Raw genomic sequence first — 12,009 nt, 5'->3', positions numbered from 1 at the left:
TAAAAAAACTTTTAAAAAAAGATGAAAAAAGAAAAGGTGGTAAAGCAACTCATCTTTTCAGGGTCCAATGAATACCCTGAACATCTTTACTGAACACTAGTATCAAGAAATCAAAAACTTTTTCTTCTGGTTTAGTATTCCAGACCTCCATGCTGGTATCTTAGATTATAAACAGCTGCCAGTTTTACCTGAAATACACATTTGTTGTACAATCCCATCAAGGAAGTCTAAACCACTAAAGTCTTGTTTATTTATACACACACAGCCAACTTGAGTTTAATTCAAATGAAAAAACCCAATAATTTAACAAAGACTTGACTATCAGAAGCACGGCACACTTTAGTATTGTGATCTTGTATCAGATCTTCTGTTCAGAATATAGGTGTATAAAGAAACCAAACCAGCTCAGTTTCTAGGCAACATTTTTAGGCAAACATTTTATATTCTGGGTTATCACACACATGAAAGAAGCCATTTTTTGTACATCTTTTAAAAATGTGAAACACTAGTGAATTTTTTTTTTACTTAGGCTGAGAAAACTTGAGTAGCAGAAAGGAAGAACAGTGAAATATCACTTCTTCAAGTTACATACAAATGATATTGCAGCTCATGTAATGTTCAAGGTGTATTCAATTAAGCCATTTTAATAAAAAGAGAAAATGATGGATTCCAGCACTACAAGGTGCAAAATTTGAATGATACCTGTCTGATAACATCAGATCATATAGGGTGTATTTTTTAAGCAAAGACATAGGTGCAAGTCTCCAATGATACTTGTTTAGATCCATAAAACTTTTCCAGCAGAGAACCTGCTACAAATCCATGAGATGCTCAGTGAGATCTTTTTCATTGGACAAGGAGACACTGCTCAGAAATGTACTGCTGTTAAATTTTGCAGGAGAATAAAATGGCCTTATTTCAGTTTATGTCAGGCTCTCAAGCATTTTAATGCAGGTTCCTTTAGAGGGGTTTTCCTGTGCAATTTTAAAATTAAAATAGACACCAACTAAGAGCTCAGTATTTTCAGGACAAAATAAATTAAGAAAAAATCTGAACACAAGTGTTTTGTATTTAAATAGCTAGAATCTTTTTGATTAGAAATCTCACCTGGGAAAGGGTTTGTTTAGTGCTGCTAGAAAGAGGGGGTTTTTTAACTTTGCTCAACAAATGAAGGAATAATTCAAAACCCTTTAGCACAAAAATTAAATACAAGACAAAAACTAGTCCTTTCAATTAAAAAACCTGAATGATACCTAAAGAGCACATAGAGAAAGGCTTCTACCCAGACTACAAGGATAGATCACGACTCTGCACAGAGAAGTCAAAAGATAAGCTCAGTGAAAGAACAGAGGGACGTTACTCAAAGTACAAATACAGTGACTCATAAGTATTTCCTAAAAAAAAAAATCAGCAGAATTCCAAGCAGATAGCAAAAGCCTAAAGAAACATAAAAAAGCCAAGAAATATCCAGCCTTGGAAGTTTTCAACTGCTCTACATATGAGAAAAAGGGAGAATGGAGAAACAACCTGTAAAAACAGGAGGGAACAGATCTAAGTTGAAGGCTCACAGAGAAGGAGAGTAAAAAAACCAGACAGCATCAGACACAAACAGGTGAAGTTTAAGCCCTGCACAGCTACTGAGCTCTTACAGCAAACCCTGCTCTCAAAGAACTCACCAATTCTAGCAAACCAGAGCCTTGTGCCATTGGGACTTTGGTACTCATTGCTTACTAAAAGCACCCAAGGATTACTCAGACTGGCAGCTGTATTATGGATGGCATGCTGGGATACATCAGATGGAAAAGCCAGTGCAAGCTCAGATCCCTGCTGGACACTATGGCAGGGACTGGGAGCAAGGAGAAAGCAGAGTACTTGGTGCCTAAATACAAAGTCAGATCTGACAGACCCCAGGAGACACACCGAAAATCCACAGATACCCTTCAAGGGTCCAAATAGTATTATTTGGGAAAGCAAAAGTGGATTGTCAATCCTTGCCCAAGGAAGCCCAGTACTCACTGTATCTGAACCCTCCGACACTGTCCGAGGACACCCCAATGTATTTGTCTTTGTTCTTCTTTGCTTTCTTCCTCTCTTCCCGAAGCCGATCATCGTCTTGAGCAAACTCAACCATCTCTTTTACCTTCTGGCGGATGTTTATCCCCTGGTCTTTGCCATTCTCATCTGTGCAGGTAATGCAGGATAGAAATGATGGATGGAAGATGGGAGGAAAAAAGCAAAATACTAAGAGGCAGCAATACTGAACATCAAACTGATAAAAAAATTTGAACTATAAACACAGCAGTCAAAAGATTTCATGACTACTGAGGTCCACTGAATTTGCTTAAAAAGGACCAATTACTTTAACACAAAATTTAGATAAATGAGTTTGCACTGAATGGTGTACTTAAATATAGGAGAGATTAACAAAGGCTGAGACAGAACTCATATTCTCCACTTGAACAATTTTAACCCCTCAAAGTATGACCCTCCCTCAGTATTTTTAGCACAGTTTTTGCAAGTTTCATTGCAGGAACTCAGTCGCATGGCAAAACTGATTTTTTGAAAAATTGCTTTCAGTTGGGAAGTACTATAAGCTAAATGTGCTTCATTCCAGCCTTTTTCACATTCAAAACACACACTGGCCTTGCTGCCTTTGCACTGTAAATATTATTTGGTGGGAGGAAAAAACCCCAGCTTCAAACAGATGTGTGTGTTTTGGAGCTCTAACCTTTTCTTCCCATATGATTAAAGCTATTCCTTTACGGACACCACAGGGGACCAGTCTCTAGTGCATATTTTAATATAAACCCCAACACTCATGTTGTGTTGGTTCTGTTGTTATTAGCCAGTCTTTTCTGCAAGTTCTTGTCTTCACTAATTAATACTCTAGGGCCCCACGTCTTGGATTCTGCACTCTTCACACAACTGGCAACAGTCACATTTTAATTAGACTGGGGAAGCTTCTAAGCTGGTTCAGGTGACTGACAACTCCAACTACTGTTTTAATTTGCTTATAAGATTTTTCTATTGCTCACCTACAAAGTGGTAATTTTCCAGGGACCGCAAATCATAAATGTGTTCTCTGGCACTTGTAACAACACGCTCTGATCCATTCCTTATGAGGTAAGCTAGGAGCAGCAAAGACTATAAAAATACAAAGCACCTTATGATTGCATGAACAAAAGCTCTACCTTTTTTTTTTTTGTAAAAACTCCAAACCTACCCCCCCTCCCCAAATTAGTAAATAATAAGACTTTCCCTTTTTAAAGAAATGCTTATTATATGGCTCCCATGGAAAAAACCATATTTTCCTCACATGGCTTTTTGGCTCTTTCGACTATCAAAACTGCATTTTTAAAACTTTAACTTGTTACTACTAAATCACAAGTAGTTACCTTTATCAGCTACTGCTTGTTTTAAGATAAAGCAGTAGCAATTTAAGAGAAAAAGTTAACCTGTGAAATGAAGCATTTTCTTTTGCCTCTTTTGTTCACAATTTTCCAGTGGCTTTCACTGAAACGTAACTCCTACAGGAATTTAAGAAGCCTTCTGCAGGATTCAATGGATATACAAAACTGCATTTCAGGACAATTTTAGACAAGTGACAAAACAAATGAAGTTTAAATAATACTTTAATTTCAGTTCCTTATGTTGAGGATTTATACCTAGAAAAAAATAACGCACTTTCTCTGAAGTAGTGCCTTTATCAGCTAAAACTATCATTTTATTTCAACCAATCCAAACCTGATAAACAATTCCAAGAAGTCTTTATAACATTAACTAGCTATGTGTGATAGCATTAAATATTAATTTCTATTGTACTTCAGGGAAAACAATTACTATGACTACAAAACATCAAGCACCTGTGAAAAGCACAAACTATGCTTTAGAATTAATTGTGTCTTGCTACAATCCTGGCATCAAGAAAAACAAAATATAACCTAGTCTAACACATCAGTTCTAAAAAAGGAGGTTATATTTGCATAATTCAGTGAACATTGAACATCACTTTAAGTGCAGCACGACACAATCTCAAGCAAAAAGTTTCTGTACCAAAGACAAGAAAAATGCAAATGACTCTGATCTTGTCCAAAACACAATTAGGACATAAAACTGTCATGTAAGATTTGCAAGGAAATTTGGCCCACTCAAAGTTAAACTACAATTTTTAAAGCATTACAAATTGGCAGAAAATTAAGATTAGTTTGCATTTTATTTCAGGTATTTCTGAATTCCTTCAAAAATGTTTTCCTGATAGCACCGTAACTTAACATCTTCTTCTCATGGAGCTCTGTAACAACTGCTTTGGGTAGATTTGAACCGCGAGTGCTACTCTAATACCTGAATAGCAGCAAAATGTAATTGCTCTGTTGTGTTCATTAAGTAGCATCTTAAACACGCTTCTGAAACCAGAAATTCTGTGGGTTTCTTCATATACAGCACTTGAACTTTGACTTCATCATCAGAATTAAAAAACACAGGCAAGAAATTCTAGGTTGCTAGTGAAGACAGTGCTGTAGGATTATCTAAACAAGAACTCCACCAGGACACTGCACAAGCACCAAGCCTTGATCCTTACACACCTTATAAACTCTCCTCCAGTTCTTTTTGTTGTCTTTCAGCATCCGAGTCCACAGCATATTCATGAGTTCTGGAAACTGCTCGTACATAAACGTAGCCCTAAAGAACGGAACAAAAGCGGCACAGAAATGTTGTTTTCCCGGGTTGGCCACAAGAGCTTGTTCAGACTCGGGGCTGGCAGTAGATGGCAGGAGTGATCCAAGCCCAGGAACATCGGATGACATTAAAGGGAAAAAGCTGTCCCTGTTTTAACTCCTAGATCAGTCATTTACATCCCAGGACTACAAAGGAAAAGAGTAATTCTAAAAATCTGAGGCAGTAAAAGAACATTCACTAATTTGTAACGAAAGTAACGTTGAATAGGAATAATAATACCCTAACAATTGCTGCCACTAATCAAACATGCAACTTCCAAACTGATTTTAACACAAAAAAAAAAGCTCAAGGAAGAATTTGACATGTTTTGCTGTTTTTGGAAAAGTTACAAGAAAGTGCTTTGAAAATAAATATTCAAAAAAAAGTCAGCTATATTGCAAGAATTCTGAGGATACATAAATGAAAAATCAAGAATTAAAAAATACCCAGGCTTCATGCTTTGTTTGACAGTTTTCAATACATTCTATGATTATGCATTAAAAAACTTAAGACGTTAGTTACAGCAACTTTTCGACATTACCAGTCTGAATACCACAGAGTTGATTTAGCATGAAATTTCACATTCTTATATAAAATGTACCTTTCTTTTCTTCATCACTGAGTCAAATTATCACTTACTTGGCAATCTCTCCCATGAGTTGCCCTGAAGGTCCCCATGGATCATCGTTGGTAGCTTCTCGAACCTTAGACTCTATTTCTGAATAATTCATAACCACATTGGTGCTGCAAAGGAAAAAAAATTCACACACATGAAGATTAGCATCAAAACTGAGAAACACATGAAAACTTAATAATGACACTAGTGCGTATCTCACTTAATGAGATACCTCTACAGAGTGGGAAAGAAAACAGCTTTAGTGCACAAGTTACCCTGAGGACACTATACACCACATTTAAGTTATCTTTAAGAAGGTTTTACTATTCTATTAGTCTTCAAGAATACAGATGAGAAACTGAGGATTATATTACAGCTGAATTCAGTCCAGTAAAAATGGCTTTGGGTCAAATTAAAATCCAAACCAAACCACCAGAGTCAAAGCTGATAGCTTCTGCAGCTACGTATGGTTTGCTTACAGGTTTGTAATAGTAAAGTTATTTGCAAGAGGTTTTATAACTCAATCAGAAGCAATTTTTTTTTTGAGTGATGCTACAAGAGAAATTCAAGAATATCAGTACCAAACAGGTGCTAGTGAAAAACTAACAAATAAAAAAAATCACATAGTAGACTAGAGTAAGTGAGATGAGATTCACTAGAAAGTCTGTTTCCCAGCTTGCACTTAATTAATTAAGGGAAAACAGCAAAAGAGAAGCTGCAGAGCACTCAGTTACAATTACAGCAATGCAAATGCTGCAAGGAGCTCAGGCTGTCTCTGAGAAGTCGCAGAAAAACCTTATTTAGAAAAATTTTTTCCATGCTGTTAACATTAAAATAATAAATATGTGATTTCTTTTTTAATTAATCCTTCAAACTAGCAACATGTGAGCCCAGCAACCTCCTTTGTGCCCCTAAAAGCATCCAGATGTGTTTGATAACAGAATCATTTCCCTCATCTTCTAAGGTGAGCGAGCAGCCCTAAAACCTCACTCATAGAAATTTTGAAAATAACTCTCAGCTTCTGGAGCACCAGAACTCACAACAGCAATGAAATCAGCAGTGAAAGGAGACCTGGTGGTCTCTGCTTTCCCTTCATAGCTGCAGAGTACTGAAACAACACATTTACACCTATCATGTCAGAAGTTTGAAAGTTTACTTAAAAGTACATCACACAACTGATTCAGAAGCTAAGAAAAACCCCTCTGAGTATTTTCAATACAAACCAACCCACAAAGACAAATTAATTAAACTGTAGGAAAGATCTAATGATTTATAATGCAACGTGGAGAAAGCATTTGCTGCTTAAAAACCTCTTCTGAACCTGAAAGATCTAAAAGAACAACAACAAAAAAAGTATCAAGATACTCAATAGTCATTCCAACAGTTATCCCTCTGTCCATGCAGGAATTTGCACAAAGCAGCATTCAAGCAACTCCTGCTCAATTTTATTTGGCATAAGGATAGCAAAGATCTTGGAACTGGGAGTTATAAACAGCAGAAACAAGAATGAGATCCCCTTAAGTCTGAAAGGGGATACAGAAGGTAATTGTTAAAACAGAATAAAATTTCTGGACCTAATCTTGGATTCTCAGCATGAAAATTCCTGCTGTCAGATCCTGATGTATGATTTTATTCAACTTTGTGTCTAAAGAGAGCATAAGCTACATGACTGAATAAATAATCAGCAAGCTCACAGAACCTATCTATATTACAGCAAGCATGTAAGAACACAGCAGTAGCTCAGAACAACAGCAATTAAGGTTTTACAAATTCATTTATGCTGAATGCACCTCAAGCTTCTGTTTCTGCTATTTTCTTTACTGTACATACAAATGTAAACCAATTCCATTTTTATTTCCCACATGCATGGAAAAAACACAACCCCAAAGCTCCAGGCTTCAGGATCTGCAGCTTCCAGCACACTGGTTCCCTTGTCCGAAGCAAGGAAAGGCAGGGAACTGAATGGAAAGGTTCTGCTTGTTTTTATAACCCCTCCTTAAGCATTTGTTTGAGAGACTTGATGGAGACTTGGGAGGGGGAAGCATAAAATGAAGTATTTCCTTAATTTCTTAGAGCAAAGAATTTAAGAATGGAAAATGCTTGAAGAGATGCAAACTTAGTGTACGAAAACAAATGGCAGCATTGGCTATGTAAGAGCTCAGAGCACGTGGCTAAAGCAGCAGCACGGCTGGAAGGGGGAAACGGAAGGAAAACAAGGGAAATTAAGTAATGCCAAGAGAAAAAAGGTGCAGTTAAGCCTCTAAGTACAGAAACATGCTCGACTTCTAAACCCCTCCTGCAGAAAAGTTATTGTTCTCAGCAACTAAGAGAAAGCTCTTTTTTTATAAATGCCAAGCTGAGATCTAATGGAATGAAACGTTCCAAACCAAAGCATCTTAGAGCCACATTTAATTCAGCAACAAATGTAAACTTCAAGGAGAAAAAAACCCCCTCACTGTTGTATAGTTTGGCATCATTCCAGGTCACTTAAAAATAACCATTTCTAAAAAGGTGGAAATACAGTTTTATTCTTCCTTTCCCATGTTTTCTATGGCCCTCATTCCCTGCCCTACCCATGATTCCTGTGACCTTTGCAGAAAAAAATAATTTATGTCCAGATGTGAAGGGAAAAAGTGACTAGCTTGATTGCCAAGACTTCCTGTGATTGATATAAATTTAATATCCGAGGACACTTTCCGACACCAGGGGGGGCTCTCTGATTAGTTTATCCTGGGCAGCTTCCAGGGAATCGTGCTGGATCGCATGGACAGGCTGCTCTGCAAACAAACGGCCGTGCAACAACTCGGGGCTGACAGAAAGGAACTTCTCAAGCAGTGCTTAAAACCCCCTCCTATCTGCCAGACTGCATCTGGATTCACCCCAAATCGTTCATAGAAACCCTGCATCACTGGAATCTCGTGACAAGAACATTTACAGAAACTTTTGACATGGACAAAGACATTAAGCAGGAAAGTAAATTTTGAAAGTTACACTCAAAGTAAGTGCACAGCAATAAAGGGGTTGGACATGAACACCACAAACTGTTGCATTCTTCTGTGTCTTACATTTAAGTCTATTAAATGAGATTAATGACAACAGATTTTTACTCTTTATTATACCCCTAAAAAGTTATTTCAGTATAATTTTCTTTTCAAAAAAACAAAATTGTTTTCAAAAGCCAAGAGAGGGCACTGTCACATCTCTATGGAACGAGCAACACTGACAGTCAGCAACATGCTTTTAATTTTCTTGCAACTTTAAATGTCTACATCTGCAATTTAGAGCAACACTGAACAGGTAGCTCAAGTCTGAGACTAAATCCCTCTATGTGAATAAATGGACATGGCTAATGAAAGTCAGTGGGTAACAGCTGTAAATACCTGACCATCTCCAACTGCATCAGAAAATAAGACATTTCCCTGTAAAGAAATGTTTTACATGCATTTTATAAACTAGCATTTGACATATATTGAAAATTAATAGTTATACCACTTATCCCTGAAATCCTACTTTGTCCACAATTTTGTCTGCATTTTTCAAAGAATTCAATCAACCGTAAACTGCTTCAAATTTTAAGTTACATTTTGAGATTGCTACTTTTGAGATTAAAGTGTCATAACCTACAGTGTGCTAAAACCCAAGGAAATAAGCGAGAAGGGACGAGCAGAGGAAGCACATACCTCAGCTGTATAATTTGAGGTACGAATGCTGTTTAGCTGGTATTAGGGAGAACAAGCAGGCAGCAAGAGGGGACAGGAAGTTCTGTACCTCCCCATGTAAAACTCAGCTCAGAGAACCTATGAAGGCGCAGCCAAACATTCACCAAGTATCTGCCACTTCAACCTTTATAGCTGCAATAGTCTGAAAGCACTTGAACTTTCAGGCATGAAGAGGATAAAAATCCTACAGGTCTGAGATTGTCCTCAGCAGTATTCTTTGAAACAGGGAAATGAAAGGCAGCTTGTGGATGACCTGCATGAAAATAAAACCTTACAGACTGCAGGAACACTTCACAGATGACACAAAAAACAGGCAGACTTTAAGTGCAGCCCCGTCTTCCTGCTCCCTATCAGCAGATACTGAACATAACCCACAGTGTGGACATAAATACACATGACCACTAGTAAGTGATAAATATATCTGCAGAAAACTTCTGTGTTTGATTTCAACAGACTCCAATAGATGTATCTGCCTACTCTGCTCAGGCTTCTGATTTTACACACCACCACATGAATCAAGCTGTAATGCTCAGAAGGACAATACTGACGGCCATGAGGTATATTCTGCTCCCCATAACATATTAGTGCTTCATCACTGTTGGGGTCCCCCCTCCCCCCCAGTAAAATATCCACAAAACAATTACTGATAAAGAATTTATTTTCTATTCCAGACTAAGAAATTATTTTAAAACCACTTTTATGCTGGCTAAGTAAAATCACTGTACTTCCACCCAAGATGCTAATAAAAATTTAAATAAACACTACATCCTGAATTGAAATGTTTGTTTCAGAGTGAAGATTTTTCATTGTTCAGGACCATGAGGTGTTCTCTACAGAATCATATGCTGTAACTGAAGCCAGCTCAATTATCTGTTAGGAGATTACAATCACTTATACACAACTATAACTGTACTGCTTGTAGTAATAGCTTCCAATTGGTAACATTACAATCAGTTTTGTTGTGCCTGAACTAATTATCCACATCAATCACTGCTGGTTCCACACTGAAAAAAAATCCCAGCCTAATTCTCTCTACACCATATACCTTGAACCAGAAACTCTTTGGAAACATGGATGTGGGGACACAAGGCTCTGCATAAAGTCAGCAAGAGAAACACAAGAGTATTTTCTCAGCTAATGTCTACTCTAAAATTAACCCTCAACATTTCATAGCAATCATTTAAATACACTGCCAGCAGACCTGCTAAAGGAAAAGATGCAACAATTTTTGTTCATGTGATTTAACACTTTAGTGAGAACCCTGGATGCAGCATAAAGCACTAGGAAGAGTAAATACTTCAGTGCCCATGGTTTTGCAAAAAGAACATCACACAGATATTTCCACTTCATGCTCCCCATCTCTATTTTCCACATATTTTCCATGGTCAGTGGTGTTCTGCTCCCTCACCACCCTGACAATACATTCAAAGCGCATGAAACCACAACTCATAAAGGAAGCTTGCAGGTCATGGCCAGATTTTGGGAGCAATGTTCTTTTGAAGGAACTATTCCTAAGATAATCGTTTATCAGGAAATGAATAGTGTTACACCTCAAATTTTCAGATCTTCAAACATCACAAACTCAGCATTTTGTATGAATGGTCAAATACCAGCAGCTTCTTAAACATGCAGAAATCTTTCAGTAACATGTGCACAGCAAACCTGCCTAGAAAAAAATAAGTACCACGAGAAAAGAAGGTATTTCTACACTAAAGGTAACAAAAGAATAATAAATATCCATCCATTCAGAATGCAACTTACTTGAAAACATATTAAGGAATCAGAAAGCCTAACAGATCTTTGTCAGTGTTTCTGCACAAATGTAAAAGCCTTGAATATGCCCTGGGGCGAGAGTCAGAGCACTCCATTAAAAGCACCATCAGGATTAGAGCTGCTATTGATGTGGGTGGTGTCACCGAGGACACAAGCACAACTCTGGACATCAGATCCACAGAAGATTTGTGAAATGCCAAGTCTAATCTTATGACAACTAAAATAACCAGAAGCCACAGAGAGGGGACATTACAACAATTTCTTTATAGTGATGATAAAGGTATTGGATTGGACAGGGTGAGCCTAATTAGAAACACTTCTCAAGCCTCTGGGAAGCCGCCCACTGTGCTGAGGGACTCGGCCGTAGGAACAAGAAACCTGGCTACACAGTTAAATTTTTTTCAATGTATATTTCAAACCAATTACATTATCATGTATACATGGGACTCCTATGTGCATAATATTATGCCTTTAACTATTACTCCAAGGACACCACTGGATTATGCACCTTCTGTTTTCCCTTTTTTTTTAATTTTACAACTGGGAACACTAAAATACTAAAAGCTGAGATGAGAAACTTTGTACATTTTACCACCATTAACAGTTTCCAATGAAACACCATTCTGCAAATATCTGCTTAAGGACTAAGCACAGAAGAAAAAAAAATTCAAGCTTTACTCACATGTATGTACCATACATCCAGTATGAACATTACTGCTATTCAAACAAACAGCAACACTTAAGAATTTTTTTTTTTTTAAATAAAGAAATTAGTCTGGTAGAGCAGGCAGGGTCTGGATAAACAGAGGACAAGAGAAGCTCTGTTACTACACAGCACTATGAAGTGTGGTGCCAAAGTCTTACAAGAAGCAAATACTTTAACCTTTTGTTATTTAATGTGCCAAAACAGACAAAACATGATTTTATCTTTTGAATAACATGTTTAACATTATCCTTTCAAAAGGCAGTCTCACATACTAATACTTTAATCTCATTCTTTTAGTAATTTTGTTAGTAGTTTCCTTATTTTTAGGAAGTTTTCTCTGTGTTTCCTGTGACTTTCACAGTGAACAAAGGCAAAGCACGCTTTAAACTTGGTCATGACAGAACAGATGTTACCGACTCTGAATCAAATCTCATCACCTCACTTGGTGACATAGCAAAGGAGACCATTACAGTAACAGT

The 12,009-nt window shown here is 37.3% G+C and overlaps 1 protein-coding gene across 1 annotated transcript in view; it reads right to left on the bottom strand.

Moving 5' to 3' along the window:
• The window catches only part of CLINT1 (clathrin interactor 1), a 47,635-nt gene that overhangs the window by 16,732 nt on the left and 18,894 nt on the right, over positions 1–12,009 (bottom strand). Inside the window, exons 2-5 of the mRNA XM_082291683.1 lie at positions 5,356–5,460; positions 4,584–4,680; positions 3,036–3,144; positions 2,017–2,181 (exon numbers count right to left, since the gene is read on the bottom strand). Coding sequence (XP_082147809.1) covers positions 2,017–2,181; positions 3,036–3,144; positions 4,584–4,680; positions 5,356–5,460 — 476 coding nt within the window. The remainder of the gene's footprint in view (positions 1–2,016; positions 2,182–3,035; positions 3,145–4,583; positions 4,681–5,355; positions 5,461–12,009) is intronic.

The sequence above is a fragment of the Coloeus monedula genome, assembly GCF_965178545.1.
Source record: "Coloeus monedula genome assembly, chromosome: 15".
In the NCBI taxonomy this organism is placed as follows: domain Eukaryota; kingdom Metazoa; phylum Chordata; class Aves; order Passeriformes; family Corvidae; genus Coloeus; species Coloeus monedula.
Note: the sequence above shows the minus strand (reverse complement) of the source record. Positions and strands in the feature narration are given on the sequence as shown.